At 44.7% G+C, this 19,360-nt stretch overlaps 1 protein-coding gene and 1 long non-coding RNA gene across 3 annotated transcripts in view; one reads left to right on the forward strand and one right to left on the reverse strand.

Moving 5' to 3' along the window:
* The window catches only part of LOC147018368 (inositol hexakisphosphate kinase 1-like), a 66,504-nt gene extending 48,321 nt beyond the window's left edge, over window positions 1-18,183 (forward strand). For both annotated transcript variants that reach the window (XM_085897949.1, XM_085897950.1), the window contains exons 3-6: window positions 6,854-7,052; window positions 12,458-12,681; window positions 15,182-15,357; window positions 15,642-18,183. In XM_085897949.1, coding sequence (XP_085754075.1) covers window positions 6,854-7,052; window positions 12,458-12,681; window positions 15,182-15,357; window positions 15,642-16,136 — 1,094 coding nt within the window. In that variant the 3' untranslated portion in view covers window positions 16,137-18,183. The remainder of the gene's footprint in view (window positions 1-6,853; window positions 7,053-12,457; window positions 12,682-15,181; window positions 15,358-15,641) is intronic.
* Window positions 1-19,360, reverse strand: part of LOC147018369 (uncharacterized) — a 41,754-nt gene that overhangs the window by 11,899 nt on the left and 10,495 nt on the right. The window lies entirely within an intron of this gene.

A 19,360-nucleotide genomic window follows, 5' to 3' on the forward strand; every position in this document is an offset into this window, starting at 1 on the left:
CCTGTTCCTGGACCCAATTTAACCTGGACAAATTAAACCCCCCATAATCAATACTCTTCCCATATCATATGCCTTTCTGAATTATTCACCTATCCATCTTTCCTGCTTTTCCTTCATACCAGGAGCCTTGTAAAAACATTTCTACCAGTATCTCACTCTTGTCTTCCAATCTCTAAGCTGTATCCACACAGAATCCTCTCCATCAGTTCCCTCCTTAACGTCATCCTTTTCTGTCGATACAATTCAGTCTTTCACCTGGATAACTACACCTCCTACATTTTTCTCTTTCCTATCACACCAATAAACCCTGAAACCTTTAATTCCCATCTTTTTCATTTGGATTGCTCACGAAACCACATCTCACTGACAGCAACTATATTGTACCCCTCGCCATCACCCTACCTTACCAGCTCTTCCATCTTTCCATTCAAGATCATGGCATTCATATAAAACACCTTCAATGTTTTCCTTCCATTAACCACCCCCTGTTGCCCTTACCTTCCAACCTTATCCTCAGCTTATACCCTGTTAAAAACTTGACATGGAGCCAGAGAACTGCTCTCTTGCAATCATTGTCAAATTGAGTCAATGCTGCAAATTGAAAAGTAATAAAAAAAACAATTAAGACATGGCCAAGGTACAGGTCTGTTATGTGTCTTGTTCGTTGGGAGATATTGTGGCATTGTTTTCTTCCACAAGTGCAAATAGAGATGGCATGCTCCAAGATGCAATGCAAAGCATGACAAGCAAAGCATGGCTACATTGGTCTGAATTGAGGTCCAGGTGTGGAGAAGTTGTTTCCGGCTAAAATTGCCTGCTGTGCAAAGATGGAGTGGAGAGTGTTTGTTATTTGATGCTAAGTATTTTTGCCAAGCCCTTTCGAATACACCGATCACAATTCCCCTGTGAATCCGAATGGGAATAATGCAAAAGTTCAGGATATTAATGAACAAATCGATGTATGAAGATAGTTGAGTTAAAACCACATCCTGTGACCAGGGAAGGCTCTGCCAGAGAAGGCTGGAGTTTTAGGAGAACTTAACTATCACAATAACCTTGGAACAAACTCTTTGTGTGCCCCCAGTGTGCTTGGGAGTGGTGCAAACTGTGATGTAACAACTCACTGTATGAGATATTCTCGTGTGACCAAAGCATGACTGGCATCCATGCAACTATCCAGAGATGTGTTATAAGGTTAGTAAGCCTGAAGTGGCCACATGGGGCTTTTAATGCTAATTATACACATACACCTCGTGCAGATTGGCCACTGATGAATGCACTTAGGTTTTGAAACAGTGAGAGGTGGGGGTGGGAGGACAACCCAGACTACATGTGGTCTGATCCAGAGTCGGCCCTTTTGGGCTGGAGGGAGAATAACGGGTGTATTCCATTAGCAATCCGCTTGCTTGCCAAGCCAGCCATACCTTATCATCCATTTAATTGGAGTGCTTGCTTGAGTGCTTAAGCCACTTGGTGAACGCTCTACAAAAAACTTGGCAACTCAACACACCCCTGATCTTGCAAAATGCTTCACCACAAAGAGATGGAATGGCTTGTATACCTCTTCGAAAGTAGTCACTTCCTTTGAGAAAAATGTACACTAACTTGATGTTTGCAACATTGTACTCAGGGTATACGTTTTTTCATGCTATTACAGTTTTTTTTTTTTTGCCACACTACCCTTTTGTACCTATCATTTTAGTGCCCATATAAGTTGCCAAGAGGGCATTGAAGTCAACCAAAGATATGTGGACACAAAGTACAAATCCATCCCTGAAGGTCATTAGTAAGCAAGCTGAGTATTTTTTTTTATTAACAATCCCATAGAAACTTGATCATTCACCTGAGACTAACTTAGTATCCCAAAACTTATTTTGGAACACGAGCAAAGGTACCAGGCGTTGCCAGGCAAAGCCGGGTCACTCCCTCCTCCAATGCCTTCCCCTCCCCCCTCTCACACCTTCCCCTCCCTCTGGACTCCCACCCCACCATTTCCTCTCCCTCCAGACTCCCACTCCACCACTTCCCCTCCCTCCGAACTCCCACCCCACCACTTCCCCTCCCTCCGGACTCCCACCCCACCACTTTCCCTCCCTCCGAACTCCCACCCCACCACTTGCCCTTCCTCCCAACTCCTACCCCACCACTTCCCCTCCCTCCAGACTCCCACCCCACCACTTCCCCTCCCTCCAGACTCCCACCCCACCACTTTCCCTCCCTCCGAACTTCCACCCCACCACTTTCCCTCCCTCCAAACTTCCACCCCACCACTTTCCCTCCCTCCTCCCACCACTTCCCCTTCCTCATGCCACCGCTTTCCCCTCCAACCCCACCACACCCCTTCCTCTTCCTACCCCCTCCGACCCCCTCATACCCCACCTCCCCCCTTCCTTGGGGTCTAAACAGTCTTCAGGGCCTTTAAGATCTTAAGGGCCTTGGGGTCTTTAAAGGCTGAGGTGCTGGATGAAAATCCCCTTAAGACAATCCCTGGGTTGGACCTGGTCTGTGTGCTAAATTTGGTGGTTGTCAGCCCAGCGGTCTTTGCAAAAAATGTGAACAGACAGACAGACAGCCATTCAAACAGACAGACATTCAGACAGACAGACAGACAACAAATTTTATTTATTCGATTGCTCCCTTCAGTGGGATTTGAATTTGAAGCCACAAGGATGCGAGTCCACCACACCAATTACATATCCAATAACTTCCAATTCTTATTGAATTTATATGGCTCGTTCTGTTTGGTCATCCTTTGTCAAAGTACTGATTGGAATTTGCACATTGAAAGTTCATCATTCAAGATGCCGTCACAGCAGTCTTTCTCTATAGCAAATGCATATGTATTATGTAATCTGTATTTGATCAAGAATTGTCTTTTGGTTGCCGCATTATTTCCCCTGTTGTTCTAAGTTCTGGGGTGCAGCTCACTTTTCTTCCTTCTCATGCCACAGTATTCATAGTAATGCAGGGACAGTTTACATTTTGCTTGGGTACAGGTTTATCAAGGTGAGAAGTTTCAAAAGCTACTGGCTGACGACATTTATAGACAACAAAAAGTCCTTTTAAAAGACAATCTTAACACTCTAAACAGCAGCATGTTCCTTGATGTGACCCCCCAGCCCTCCAATTTTATTATGTCAGTTCGATTCCACCAGAAATCAAACCTATAACCAGACTGGTCGACACTATCATTGAGTTAACGTTCAGTTTCTGAAACAGCTGTTTGATGCTGTGTCAAACATGCCTTGATGACTCCTGGTTATCTTGAATTTCTGGCTTAATTTCAGTTTCAATGCAATACCGATGGGGGTTTAAGTCGTTGACTATTAGCTACAGTTATCATTAGCTTATGGTTAATGAGAATCGGGTTAAAATATATACACGAAGTTTCATCAGAGTATTGAAGTTCTCAAATCAAGTTTTAGTGAGGTTGTATTGCATTGTTTACTCTGTTTATTTGCTATTGCTGATATTTTAGCTGCACCGCAGAAACTATGACTTTTTATTGATCATCATACAAGTCGGCAAATAAAAACAGCGATCCAAGACTCATGGAGGAGTTTCTACTTCTTCTTCGTCTTCTTCTACTTGGGATAATCTTCAAAGGGCTCTTCCAGCGTATCGCAAAGATGATTTTCTCACACTCACTCAAGGGGCACTCAAAAAGTTCAACGAACGAGATTCTCACAATTATCTAAGAATCGCAAAGAAAATTAAACATGTATTTACAAGTCTATTTGTAGTTCATAAGAATATATATTTTTCTCAATAATTGTGTATTCATACAGTATGTTTTTTTCTGGGGTTTTTTTATTTTACATTAAACGGCATGTTTTTGACCATTGTGAGTATCTTGTTCCAATAACTTTTTGAACACCCATGGATAAATACGTGACATTACAGTGTTCAACAAGGTATTCAACAAAGGACATTACATTACTCAACAAAGAGTAAATCAACATACGATATTGGATTTAGGATTTGAGATCCCACAATCATGAGACCGCGCAGGAACACCAAACAGGCCAACAGAGTTTGAATCGTTACATTTAAAGGATTTTTATTTACACCTTTACAGAATGAGCATCGGATGCTCAACAAGTAAGTGGACTAAAATTAAAAATAATAAAAGTGACATTGATTGAATTGTTTTTTGACACAGACTTTAAAGAAATATTTTAACCTGCATTTCTGGGTTTTTTTAACGACCTTTAAAATGAAACGACTTGCTGATTCAATCCTCATTCGTATATGTTAGATGCCCTTGTTAAGGTTAAGTAGAGCAATAAGGTAAAGAAGTTAAAATGAACTGGTCACTGCAGTTTTGTTAGCCTTGCCTTTAAATAAATTCCGAACGGACAAGGCAATGTAACATGATGTTACAAGGCAATGTAACAATGTAACATGCTGGTCGATTCAAGAACCCACATTATCTCTTTCAAAGTTGGCAATGCGGTATTGTCCAAAATGTCACAAGAATATTGTCCAATACTTTTGGAAATAAGCAGTGTATATTTCTCGCCAACATCGCTTGTTTTTAATGGTATTTTAATCATGTTTTGTTTAAAAAATAATAATAATAATAATAAACACTTAAGCAATGAGCAGATGCACAGAATAGATTTTGCAGTGAAAATAAAGATATCCTTTAGTTCCATGCCATGATAAATATCATGATCCCTCAAATTTCAACAAGGTTTTACAATGCTGATGTTCACTTCACAAGTACCCTCAAAATATAAAGAATACCGATGGTCACCGTGTGCTGTATTGTTACGGATTTGGAAGCCTCTTGCACACAGACAGTCAGCAGTCCCAAAGTTGAGTTATTTCGTTAAGTGTGTGTTTATAGTTTGATTCCTCCCTATGTCTAAAGGGAATTACTTGTGTGCGCTGCGAAGTTTCTTTCTAGTTAGATTTTTGCAATACCCAACGCCAACCAATCAATCCTTCGTTCTCGCACCATCGCCCACGTGCAACATGTCACGTACAGGGGTGAGGTTCCCTCCGCCCACCGTGAGCTCGTCCAATCGACAGCGGCCGGCCCGACAGCCGACCCGAAATCCCCCCTCCCCGCTACAAGGGGGGATGGGGAATAGGGTGCTCCCCTGCTTGTTCCGTTTGGGTTCTCAGACACGCACAGTGGGGGGGGGGGGGAGGGTGGTCATTGCCCCCCTCCCACCGGACCTCCTCCAATCATGGATGGCCACCATTTTCCCCCACCAAACCAATCAGGAAGCTCATCACCTCAGGGCCGACTCCGCCCTAGCCAGATGGAGTGTTCGTCCCGTCCAATAAGGAGAGGCCACTGATCGCCCGACAACCCCTCGTCCAATCCGGAGGCGAGTTACCTCAGAGCGGTTCCCTCGACCCGCAGGGGGGGGGAATGATAAAAAAAGGTGGCGAGCTGTCGTCAGTAGTAGTCGTCGTCGTCTGGGCTTTTTGCTCTTTGCCCTTTGGTCTTTTAGTGTGCAGTCGTCATAGTTTGCGGTCTTGGTCTGCGGTCTTTTCCGGGGTTCCTCGTGGTGGTCATGGCAGCCAGGACCGTGGTGCTCGATCGTCATTCGTGGCAACCAGGATAGTGGGCTCATTGGATTCCGGGTCGTGGGTTCGAGTCCCACCGTGGTGGGTTGGAGTCTGTGTAACCGCACGAGGTGACCAGGTACCCGGCCAAGCTCTGACCTCCAGCATGTCTATCCCCTTGGCTGCGAGGGTCGAAATAAAGACCATCCAGGTCCATTTTCTTTTGGTGTGTATGTGTCTGTGGTGGCGCCATCCTATAAGTAGAAATTGTATAAGTGTTGATTGCTCATTGTGCATTGCCTGCATATTCATGATAACTTTGCTCTGTGTCTCCCTCCCTATTGTAAAATAAATCCCCTGCTAAATGTTCCAGCTCGTTGCCTGTCGTTTCTACCATTGACCCAGCACAGTGCGGGCTTGAGAAATAGTGAGGCCGTCTGTGCCGTAAATTGTCATTTGGACCGGCGTGGCTTTGGTAACTCCCGCTCGGTTACGCCGAATCCGAGTCGGTAACAACGACTCGGGTCGGACAAAGTCGGCCGAGGGTGTGGCTTCCCCGGTAGTTAGATGGCGTGAGTACTTAGGTAAATTGGAATAGATAAGTGGACCCTACTTCACGCCATCAAAATATTAGCGATCACGGTCCTTTAAGCGACCCGTTGACTCCAGAGTTATCCGGGGTGACGACCTTCCATTCCGGGTGTTCGGTGGGAGATGGCCCTACTGCTCCGTCTAGCGGTCGTCCTCGCCACTGACCCCCGGCCCACAACAGTATTACATAACCTTAACATTATCACAAACAATTATTTGTCAGCTTTTCTGTGCTGGCACCCTGAACAAACTCCAAATTGCTGCCACCCTCAACTCGAACTTCAGACCATGCCTTATGCCAAAGATGTTACCTGGCTGACCGAAGGTGGGAATAATTGGGGCCACGAAAGAAACTAGAAGTAGAAGTAGTACATCCAAGCGAAATTCTAAATTCCTCCCCGACACTACAGTCTATGGGGGCTTTGCATTCGTCACAAAGATGCGCTTTAGTGATGATGCAACCAGCAGACCAAATTGGGATTGAAACCTGGACATGTATGTATTGCAAAACTAAAAATCGTTTCACAGCAACAAAAAAAATTAATAAAAGGCCAATTGTTAATGAAGCAGTTAGAATGCCTGAACATTCAAAATTAGGCTGGATTTTATTGTCTTATTTATCATGGAGGAAACGTATCAAGCTGGTGACAACTCAAAACAGAATTCACTGGATTTTTCTTTACAAGAGAGTCCACAATCCAAAGTTGTGCTCACACGAGTCCTCAATTGTACTCGACAGGTATTGTGTCTGTTGGCTTTGAACAGACCAGTGATGGCAGCCCCAGCTTGGTGGCATATCCTTACTTGGGCAAGGATGATAACTCTGCAGATATTGACAGCGATCACATCGACGACGATTCAACTTTCAGCCCAATCCCAAGCCTTGTTTCAGTCAAAAGAGCGCTGGACTATCACGAAAATCTCGAGAATCAAACCACGTGAGTGTTTCAGTGTTGTACTACTGTTCACAGTCATGCTGTGTGCTACATTGTGTGACGTTACCTATTGAAGGGAACTAGTCCGGAAGATAAAAGTAGACTCAATTTGGATAACTGGTTTGAATCCATGCCGATTATAATTCATAATTGATGCAATCTAATGAGCCATTTCTACAGTAAAATATGACTACTGTTTTAACGGCCACAATTATTCCAACCTTTTGTGGGCTCAGCTGGGAAAAAAATTTCACAAAAATCCTTCACTAACGTGCTGACCAGGTTGGACATTCGACTGGAATTGGCAAGAATTTGGAATTTGGCCAGAATTCTGCCATTACCGCCAATTACTCTTCGTGAAAGACCTTTAACGTCCACCAACAAGTGTTGGCAAACGATCCTCCGACTTAGTCCATCTGAGGGACGGCACACACATTGATGCCTCACCTAGCATGTGAAGCACCAGGCTGACAGTTTACAGATGGGATCGAGATTCGAACTCAGACTTGACAGCTCATAAGCAAATGTGCATACCCCTAAGCTATCCTGTCAGCTCGATCCTTCCTACATTACAGGGAGTTCATTTTTAGTTGTCAGGTCAGGGTCAGGTATGGGAGCATGTGCCATAACAGCGCGTCGCTGCGTCCACTTTCCGCCGGTACTCCAGGGGCCTCCGTCTGGCCATCCCCCAGGCAGATGCCAGGCCCATCCCCATCTCCTTGAGATGATGGTCAACCTGCTGCAACCACGAGGCACGTGGTCGGCCCACTGGCCTCCTCCACTCACGATACTCCCCCGCTGAGAGAATCTGGTGAGCAGGATCAGCGTCAGGAAAACGAGCCACATGTCCATACAGCCGCAACTGACGCTCACGGACTATGCAGGTAACAAATCTCATCCGAGTCTCTTTCAGCAACCGCTCGTTGGACACAAAATCCGACCAGCGCTAGCCAAGGATTCTCCAAAGAGACCTGGTACCAAAGGAATTAAGACTTCGTCTCAGATCCTTAGTCAGAGTCCAAGTCTCGCATCCATAGAGCAAGACTGGAAGTACCAAGGACCTGAAGACTCGGAATTTCGTCCTCCCGCACAGGTACCGGCAGCGCCACACCCCATGATCCAGTGAATCCATGACTCCCCAGGCCCGACCCAGACGTCTATTGACCTCTGACTCGCAGCCAGCAGAGACATGAATATCACTGCCAAGGAAAGTGAATCTCTCCACGACCTCAACATCCTCACCACAAACAGACACAGACAGGACAGCAGCATCCAAGATGTCACCGAAAGCCTGGATCTTAGTTTTAACCCAAGAAACCCATAATCCCAGCGGCTCCGACTACTCATTCAGCACCTCGAGGGCCCCCAAGAGGATGTCTAAAGTCTCCGCAAAGATGACTGCATCATCTGCAAAATCAAGGTCCGAGATCTTGACATTCCCAAACGATGCACCGCAGCTTGATCTCTCCGACATCCTCCCTAAAATCCAGTCCATACAAGTGCTGAAAAGTGTGGGGGCCAGTACACACCCCTGACGAACTCCAGTAACGACTGGAAATAAGTCAGAGATGGTACCACCACACTTCACAGCACTCTCAGTACCAGAGTAGAGTTCAGACATCAGATCGATCAGTTTTGGTGGCACCCCACGAAGACCAAGAATCCTCCAGAGGACATCCCGATTCACTGAATCGAACGCTTTACAGAGATCAACATAGGCTGCAAGCAGCCCCTGCCGAAACTCTCGTCTGCGTTCGTTGAGGACACAAAGAGCAAGGATACGGTCAATCGTTGACCTCTTTGGTGTAAAGCCTGACTGCTCTGGACGCTGGTGCTCAAGCAGATGGTGGCGAACCCTATCAAGAATTATCCGAGCAAAGACCTTGCCCGGCACTGAGAGGAGCGTCACCCCTCGGTAGTTGTTGCTGTCTTGGCGATCACCCTTCCCTTTCCAGAGAGGAACAACAAGGCCCCTCTTCCAATCAGTTGGGATGATGCCTGTGTTCCAGGCAGAGCACAAAACTGCTTGCAACGACACGAGTGCAGCATTTCCACCAGCCTTGAGAAGTTCAACATGGATGCCACAGATCCCTGGAGCTTTGCCCCATTTCAACTGGTTCACCGCAGCCCGTGTTTCCACAAGCGAAGGTGGACCACAGTTGATTTGAGGGTCAGCAACAGGGATTGTAACACCCTTGACGTCCAACTCGACAGCTGGGGGTTCAGCCTGGTACAACCGCTCAAAGTAACCGGCCCAGCGGGCCTTCACTTCAGACTCCTCTGTCAAGAGCCTACCACTCTCTGCTCTAACTGCAGTGCTCCGAGGGATGGGCTTGGATGAACGCAATGCGCGAATTCCCCTGTAAGCGGGACGAGAATCACCTGTCCACAGGTGATGCTCTACCCCCTCACAGATTCCTCGCACATAGGCCTCCTTGTCCACCCTCAGTGCACGTACAGTTTTACACCTCAGCTCCCTGAATAGCTCAGCTCTGCCATTCAGCCTGGCCCTGCGACTCTGGTCAATGGTATCCAGTGTCCCTTGAGAGACAAAATTCTTCTTTGCCCTGCGGTGAGTTCCAAGACATCCACCGGCAACATCAAGGATGGTGGTCTTGAAGGTGCTCCACAACTCTTCAGGACCCCCCAAAGCACCCAGACCCCCCAAGTGTCCACTCAGCCTGTTCGCAAACTCCTCAGCTACTCTCTCATCCCTGAGCTTGGCAACATCCAGCCTAGGCTGGGATGGTACCATTCTCCAGGATTTAAGGTGCAGCTTTAGAGTTGCTACAACAAGCCTGTGGTCAGTATTGAGGAATTGAGCACTCCAGTAGACCCTGCTGTTCTGGATCATCCTCCAGCGACCGTCAATGAGGACATGGTCAATCTCCTTTGCCGCACCACCAGCGTTGGAATACCAAGTCCAGCGATGAGCTTGTGGGTGCTGAAACCATGAACCAGCCACCCTAAGTCCATGACTTCTTGCAAAGTCAAGGAACTTAGTGCTATTCTGGTTCATAGTTCCTGACCCATGGGGACCAACACACACCTCATAACCATCCCTATCAGTTCCAGTCGATGCATTGAAATCCCCCAAGACTAGAAGTGTATCTCGTCTGGGGCACTGATCAACCACAGACTCTAGCGTGGCGTATAATGCATCCTTCACGGTGAGATCACTCGCCTCAGTCGGAGCATAAACAGAGACCAGGGAAATGACACCGAAGAAGTGACGAATACTTAATGTCATAATACGCTCGTTGACCGGTGTTACCTCAATTATCATTGGGGTCAGCTTATTGGACACAGCCACAGCAACTCCTTGGGTATGGTAACCATCAGAGCGACCAGACCAATAGTAGGTGTAACCACCCACCATTATCTCGCTGCGATCCGGTCTCCGAACCTCAGAGAGTGCTGCAATCTCGATGTCCAAACGCTTGAGCTCAGATGACAACAGAGACAGGTGATCATCCTCTCTTAGGGATAGGACATTCCAGGCACCCACCCGAAGGGACCGCCTCAGGTTAACCCAAGGAGACCACCGTCTGGTGGACGACACCTCAGCACCATTCCGACACACTCTCCCGCAATCTGACCCAGGGATGTTACCCCGTGGTTTCCCTCCTATCATCAAAGATTGGGGGTCCCGAAGGCTTTGCCCCAATCCCGTCATCCGGTGAGCTGCCCTGCGAAGGGAAGCTGCACAGGAGGTACTCCCATGGAGTGGGTTTTCAGATTTTTTTTTGCGTTTTTGTGTTTTGCGGAATGAAGGGTTTTACGGTGGCCGGAGTGCAAAATCCTGCCACCAACCTCCTAATAAAAAAGTAACCCAACTGCAGGAGGACGTCCGCAGACACAGTTGGGCACCAGATATGGATGGCCGTTGGCTCACAAGGAGCTCCTCCGCCCTTTGTCAGGTTTTGTTTTTAATCCTGCTGGGTGTCCATATCCAAACACCCTCCTCACCAGAAAACCTGGTGGGGGAAACGGTTTAGTCGCCGACAACCCGACCATGGAACAGGTTAGTACAGGTTTACATGGTACCTGTAGCAGGTCACAGATCTAACCTGACCTGACACCTAGTCAGGTCAGTTGTGATCATCAATCAACTTGTAACTTTCCATTGTACATCTCAATGATGTCATTTACACTTGTAATGCTCAGTCATGTGCAGCAAGTCTAGTTTACACAACATCACCAGAGTGGAATACTTTAAAGATATTTAACTATTTTTTACCTTTTTACCCCGTGGGGTCTTCCATCCCACGGAGTCTAAGCGCCACTCACGTTCTCTCTTTTCTTATATACAGTTCATTTGAACGTCGATTTCTCCATTATTTGTGAACAGAATTCGATGAAAATTGACAGGTATATACTAGATATACATGCGCAGGCATTAACTGAGCCCAAAGTGCGATTCCGTTCATTTGGGCCAAGAAACGGCCCTTTCGGTCCATTTTCTTAAAATTGCTATTTCTCGGTTATTCGTGCAAGAAACCGGACCAAATGTGACTGGTATATTCCTGAGGTCACTCTGCAGGCGGTACCTGAGCCGAAAGTGAGATCATGGCCCGACAAACGGCCCTCTCGGCCCATTTTTTTTTAAAAAAAAAATTGCTATTTCTCGGTTGTTCGTCAACGGAACTGAACCAAACCTGACAGGTATATTGTAGAGAACATTCCCCAGGCATTAACTGAGCCCAAAGTGCGATTCCGGCCCTTTGGGCCAAGAAACGGCCCTTTAAGCCCATTTTCTTAAAATTGTTATTGAAAAAAATAATAATTAAATCCGCTGGGCGATACCCAACGCAAAATTAAGTCGCAATTGATGATATGAAACTAGCCTCACTCTTGTGAGGTGTTCTGGTTTCTTTTTCTGATGCGATGAAAATCTTACCTAATTTCAAAACTATCTGTCGTCCGTGCTATCGCTCACCTGAGACTTGTACGAATGAACTCTCACAGGGTATGTTCGAAATTCGAACTTGTTCGTTTTCTTTCGTGCATTTGTGTTCATTTTTGCAGGAACCCTAATCTAGTCTTATTGCTGTTATGATAAAGGACAGAATGGGGATAATATAAGGCCCCATGAAGAACTTTCCTAATTGCAACTTCCTCTTCACTAAACTGGCTATGCCCATGAATATCAACGGTGGATCTGCACAGTCAAACACTTGATTAGCACAAAGTGAAAAATCATGAAAAAGATCCCAAAGATATACTTTTAAGCACTGATTCTTACCACTATGAATTTGTTGGGGTCCTTATCCCTCATTGGTTTGTATTACCTCAAGTCTCTCCGTTGATGAGTATGTAATAAAGGCTTCATTCCATTGTACTCGAATATTTCGACATGATCTCATAATTTATTTTGATCTTCTCTCTCCCCTTTCTTGAACCCATAGTTGTGTGCAGAATATTGCCGAGGTGTCTGTGCAGCTGCACATAGAGACGCAGGTTACTGTGCGCATCGAATGCAGTACTACGGACAGCACTGTGGACAATGCTGATGACGAGATCAGCAATAGCATACCAGCCAAAAAGGTCACCAGGAACCCGTGGTGGCTCCAGTGCCATGTACAGCAGCTGAGCAGGATGTGGCTGGAGGCTCAGGACCAGAAAATGTTCAGTATCCTATACCCAGGATAAACTCACTATACTTTATAATGTGCTTACTGTAGCCCCTAAACGCTTATCAAAAGAGTTTCTGTTCTTAACACATGTAGATAATTCTGAAACTATTTATTTATTTTTAGACATGGTCGAGGCTCGTGGAAGAGCTAGGACACACAACAGACCAGGACACAACATAACATAACATAACAACGCAACATATTCGGTAAAACTTTTCATCTGTATGTACTGTACTGTATTGTTGCCTATGGTTGACAACGTTCTCCATCATGCAGCGCCTCCTGTTGGCTATTAGATGCAGTGACACTGGAAAATCTGAATCCAAAATGAGTCAACTCAAAGGGAAGTTCACTATTAATTTAGCTGTCTTGTCATCCTGAAATTTTAGTTGTTAAAACCTGGAAATTAAATTAAGAAAATCTACAATATTGGATAAGAATATGAGATGTACCATAATGTGAATTAAATCAATTAAATGTTGGGTTGTACATTATATTCACCACCATCATTTATTTACTTGTCGGCTATTGAGTGCCAGCACCCTGACCGAATACTAAGTTCCTCCACTACCCTGCAGGGCCACCACATTAGAGCAAAGCCATGCTTTTGTAACAATGCAACAGACACACCGAATTTGGGATGGAATTTCAGACATATATGCATTTGCGAAAGAGAAAGATTATTTGTTATAGTAGCATATTATCAACAAAGCACTTCATGTGATGTCATAAGTAAACAAAGCAGATAAATGACAAGCAGACAACAAGAGGTTCACACCCCCAAAGAAAACATTCTAAGTTCTTCTTTGGTGTGCAGCACGTAGCAGCTGGTAGTACTCAACAGTGGTTGTGTCTGTCGGCTTTCAACAGACCAGTGATGGCAGCACCACCTTGATGACATATCCTTAATTGGGCAGGGATAAAACTCTGCAGATTTAGACAGCAATCTCATTCACAACAATTCAACTATCAGCCAAACCTGAAGCCTCTTTTCAGCCAAAAGTGCACTGAACAGCTATCAATTAATTTCAGAGGAACGCTGCACAGCAAAGCAAGTGCCCCCTGTAGGTCAGATCAGATCATGAACCATGCTCGAGACAGAGTGTCGGTGCTGCTGAAGCAGTTTCTTTGGCTCGGATTACAATCCTGGATGGGTCCCCACTCCACCACAGGAAGCATGTCAGGAATTTTTGAATTTGGCATGGAAATTAAAATAAAAACAAGGATACTGGAGGAGACAAAACTGATGTGGGAAATGGGGGTAATGAGGCGGTATGGGGAAAGGAGGGATAAAGTCCTCCAGGGTAGTTCAAGAGTAAAATGTCACAGTTTAAGGAGTTTTGAGTTTGATAAATCATTTATTGATGGCAATAAATTAATTAAATTTTAATTGATTATTTTGTCATCTTGCTCCTTCCTATTGTATCATGATGTAATGTTAATTTTTCACTAGAAACTTGTAATTTAGAAGGTCCTTATTCAAAACTGAAGGTACCAACAACTAGTATGCACAGTGAGCGAAAGACTTGCCTCTGATGTTTCAACCACTAAGAGATCTTCTTCTGAGACCGTGGAGAACTCAAAAGGAGGAGGAATGGGTGGTGGGGTGGGCATAATATTACTGCAAAGAACAGTTGGTGAGATACTTAACATCTGGCAAATGATAGCTGTGCAGTCCCAGATGTGGGATTATCGAAATCCATCCATCCATCCATTGGGACCATACTCTGTGCAGAGCGTTGGTGCTGCCTCAGCAGTCTTATTGGCTATTGGACACAATCCTGGACAGATCGCCATTCCGACACAGGATACCAGCAAGCTGGCACTCATTTTGCCGACCTCGGAAGGATGACAGGCAGAGTCGACCCCACCTGGTATTAATTCAACAGCTGAGCAGGATTTGAACTCAGGATCCTCGGATCCCAAGCCCACCACCCGAGCCATAAAGCCAACACCAGGCAATGTGGTCAAAATGTGTGGCCCTGAATCTTGTCTGCTGGACAGCTATACTTGATCATGGTGCCTTCAGTTTTGAATATCTCTTTTCAAATGTTAATTGATTGTTTGGTCATTCTCCCATGGTCAGCCTAAATCTCTGATGAACTCGAGACAAACAATTCAAAGGCTTGTTTCCAGAGTCTGATTTAGAAACAAAATCACTCTCATTACGAAACAAAGCCATAACATGGAATAAGCCATGGTACAATAAAACGAGATGTATAAACATTGTTTCAGTATTTTCTGCAAAATCTAGTCTAAAAGATGAAAATGTAATCATAAATTAGTTCCAGAATGGAGTCCAACATTATGGATGATGTTTCTTTTTAAGTTTGCAGTGCCATCTGCTCTCTTCTGGGCCTTATATAATCTCATCGTATTCCTTCAATAATTGATTTTCAATCCATTACTATACCCAAGTAAATATTTTGGCCAGATTAACAAGTTACAAGCAATGTGATGTTGTGCAACTTTGTTAAACCTTGAACACGTCACTAGACTTTCTTTTGCTTGAGAATGTCGTTTCCCGCTTTGCTCGGCCCTGTGTGCTCGACCTCAAAATGGGAACGAGACAACATGGCGATGATGCATCGGAGGAGAAGAAAGCTCGTCAAATGCAGAAATGTGCGCAGAGCACGTCAGCACAATTGGGTGTGCGGCTGTGTGGGATGCAGGTAAAGTCAAGAGTGAGAGCCGGGTTTTTACTGCAATGGGACAATGTGACCAAAAGTTTCATATGCTTCACCCACTTCTTTAAGACGACTAAAATTGTTCCGAAGGCGTCCCGGAGTAACCAGATGGTTAGTTAAAAAAGATTCTTTTTTTTTTCCTTTAATTTCCATAGTCGATTAAAAATCAACTCTGTGACGTAACCCTTGATTTTTGTGTGCGTTCTGCTTCATAAGGTGCTATGAATAAAGCCATTTTCAAAAATTAATTCTTGCCTTCCAATCCACAGGTATATCAGGCGAGTACCAGGAACTTCCTGTGCCAGAATAAATACTACGGTCGTTCTCTCTCCATGGATGGTTTCCGCGCGTCGCTGCTTCAGTTTCTGCACAATGGCCAGCGGCTGCGCACGGACCTTCTACAGCCTATCTTGATGCAGCTTCGTCGCCTGCATAAAGTGCTCGAAGCACAACCTTCGTATCGTTTCTACTCTAGCTCACTTCTCATCATCTATGATGGTGCTTCAGTGACAGATTCTTCCCAGCCCCTGCCATCGTCCTCTTCCCAGCCCCTGCCATCGTCCTCTTCCCAGCCCCTGCCATCGTCCCCTTCCCCTTCTTCTCCGGTAGCCCATGTCGACGTGCGCATGATTGACTTTGCACACTCCACCTTCAAGGGTTTCCGCGATGACGCAGAAGTGTATGATGGACCTGATAAAGGATATATCTTTGGTATGCAAAATGTCATCGGGATTCTTGAAGAAATCTATCACCAAAACATGTGACAGTTGAAATCCTTCTTTGATCTGATTTGAGGGATTCTTCCGTGGATTCGTCTTCACTTTGGGATGGAAAGACTTAATGACTCATTTGTACATCTGGACCTGTGCTGAGATGTTTTTCGTTTGACTCCTATTTATATGTGCAGTTCTTGGTTTTAAAAAAAGCAAACCAAGCGTATATTGTACTTCATTTTGCCAGGTATGAATATCCAGCACGAGACGTGAAGCCCAAAAATTATCTTTTTGCTTTAGCTTGACCAATCGAGGTAAAACATACCTAATCCTGATCTTTTTAACTTGTAGTGATAGTCTTTTTTAATCACTTTATAAGTAATTTATATTATTTTTCTCTTACTTTCTCTGTTATTATATTTGTTGATTCTCTTGTACATTGTGGAAGAAAGGCAAGTGGTGTATGCTCATATGGTTCAAGTTTATTTTTAAATACAACTTCCTGTGATAATATAATTCAAAATGTATTTTTTTTTTACTTACGATCCAAGCTATTTTGAGATACAATAATGCAAGACACACCAGCTTATTTTATTTTCAACTCACTGTTGTATCAAGCACACGTGGTATGATGGTGTGTCATTTGATAGGACAGGAGGGTCGCAGAAAAACAAAAAAACAACAACAGCAATCATGTGACATCATGCAGCATGGTAAGCGCTTTGAGAAAAGTTTACTTTGTACGAGGCCAAACAGAATAAAATTGAGGAGGTGAAAGTAAATTTAGATGCCTTGAGGAGAATTGCAACATGTGGATAATAATCAAGTGGATGAAGTTTGGTGACCATGCACAAAGCAGTGAGACGGGAAATAGGAAGCGGAAAGACAAAAAGACACCGTCATTCTATTTATATGGCTAATAAATATACGTGGTTAGTAAGAAAATATTATCATTTATCTCCCTCTTCTCCTATAATCCCCTATCAATCTGTAATCCTACTGCCTTCTGCTATCTAGCTTCTCCATGAGGCTACATTTCTGTAATTGAAGAAAGATATATCGATACTAGTATGTGTGTGTGTGTGTGTGTGTGTGTGTGTATGTTTGGGTTAATTAAAACATCCCTTTTGCAGATAATTAACGGCCTTATTTGATTATATCCTTTATCAGGTGCATCCTTAGCCACCTTGCTCTTTGGGGCCTGAAAGCGTATCCTAAGTAACTTCACTGGGGTCTGAAGCCACAATGTTTTTTTGGCCTGTTCAACCATCCCTTGACTTGGAACAGGCCGCAACAAATTCTTAACGATAAAGTTGTTTTTTCACTTTCCTCACTCATATCGAATATCTCTTCATCATAACTACGAATCGTTGTATACATCGCTTTTGTAAGTACAGTACTGTAGTTTTCAAATTAGGAGCTTGGCGCGATTTCATGGATTATATGATAAGATTTTCCACCAACTACTCTCACGAACTAATTAAATTATATAATCAAAATATAACTTTGGTTTTGAGGATCGGATATCATCCGGACTAAATAAGTGTCAAAATCTGTTGTGAAATCTGATAATTTAAAGAAATAACGAGTCTTATTAACTAAGCAGATGTACATATTTACTTTAATCAAGCAAGACGATGTTTCCTCCTCCATACACACACAAGAAAAAGAGAAATTTCCAAAGCATAAAACTTATCTTTTTCAACTCTTTAAAGAATTATATTGAGTGAACAAAACCTTTAGGAGCGTGCCAAGATTAACCAGATTAATTGAGCTACATGATTTAATGCATTCACTGCGAGACCTCGTGCCCCATCCCCAAGAGGGACTGCTTATCCATAGTGTCTGCCAAGCCTGTGTCTATATTTTCGAAGGTTTCGTGAGGTGCTCTGTCGGGAATCAAAGCAAATCTGGTGAAAACAGACGTTTTAAATTAAAGATCGAACATTAGCGTTGACAGAACGATGTACCTCGTGACGCATGCACAGACGAGCAGGCAACATGTTGCATTATGTGCAATGTTTATTTCATGGGCGATTAAACTTTGTGATGTCCCCAGGTTTGTTTCACATTAAACAGCAACTGTTTTGTGGACAAAGTCATTATTTGAACAAATTCATGATATTTCATTAACTGCTGCGTGTGCAGTAAAGACAGGCTTTAATGTTAAAGGGATCCTCCATGGTATGCAGCCACAGCCTGACAAGCCGATCCTTATCAATCATTTAAGTGGAGTGCTTGCCTGAGTGCTTAAGCCACTTGCCGAGCACCCTAGCATCAACAGCGGTACCGCATTACATCGTTCTGAACGAATCATTCACTCACTGCGGACGCTTTTTCCATGCGTCATTCAGAGTGAATAGTTCGTGCTGCATCACCCTGAGTGAGTGATTTGTGCTCCATCACACTGAGCGAGTGGTTCGTGCTCCGTCAATCTGAGTGAGTGGTTTGTGTTCCGTCAATATCCCTGTGTCGTAAGAGGCGACCAGGGTTGCGTCAGGAAGGGCATCCGGCGTAAAACATGTGCCATATCACTATGCGGATCATACGGATGATCCGCTGTGGCGACCCCGAACGGGAGCAGCCGAAAGAAGAAGAAGAAGGTTTGTGCTCCGTCAAGCTGAGCGAGTGGTTTGTGCTCCGTCAACCTGATTGAGTGGTACGTGCTCCTCCATCATCCTGAGCGAGTGTTTCGTGCTCCGTCATCCTGAGCGAGTGATTCATGCTCTGTCATCTTGAGCAAGTGGTTCGCACTCCGTCGTCCTGAGTGAGTGGTCATGCTCTGACATCCTGAGCGAGTGGTTCGTGCTTTGTCATCCTGAGCAAGTGGCTCATGCTCCATCATCCTGAGTGAGTGGTTCGTACTCCGATATCCTGAGCGAGTGGTTCGTGCTCCGTCGTCCTGAGATAATGGTTCATGCTCCCTCGTCCTGAGCGAGTGTTTCGTGCTCCGTCCTCCGAAGCGAGTGGTTTGTGCTCTGTAAACCTGAGCGAGTCATTCATGCTCCATCATCCTGAGTGAGTCGTTCATGCTCCGTCGTCCTGAGCGAGTGATTCATGCTCTGTCATCCTGAGCGAGTGGTTCGTGCTCCATCAACCTGAGTTAGTGGTTCGTGCTCCTCCATCATCCTGAGCAAGTGGTTCGTCCCAATCATTGTTTTTGGGTTGTGTACAGTACGTACTGTAGTCGGTAATCACACTGACTCCAACCAGCCAATTTCCCCAAAATTGCTGATATCAGCCAAGCACGTGTGTGTGTGTGTGTGTGTGTGTGT

Source organism: Eptatretus burgeri, chromosome 10 (genome assembly GCF_056783735.1).
Source record: "Eptatretus burgeri isolate ZD-2024b chromosome 10, Ebu_testis_v1, whole genome shotgun sequence".
NCBI lineage: Eukaryota > Metazoa > Chordata > Myxini > Myxiniformes > Myxinidae > Eptatretus > Eptatretus burgeri.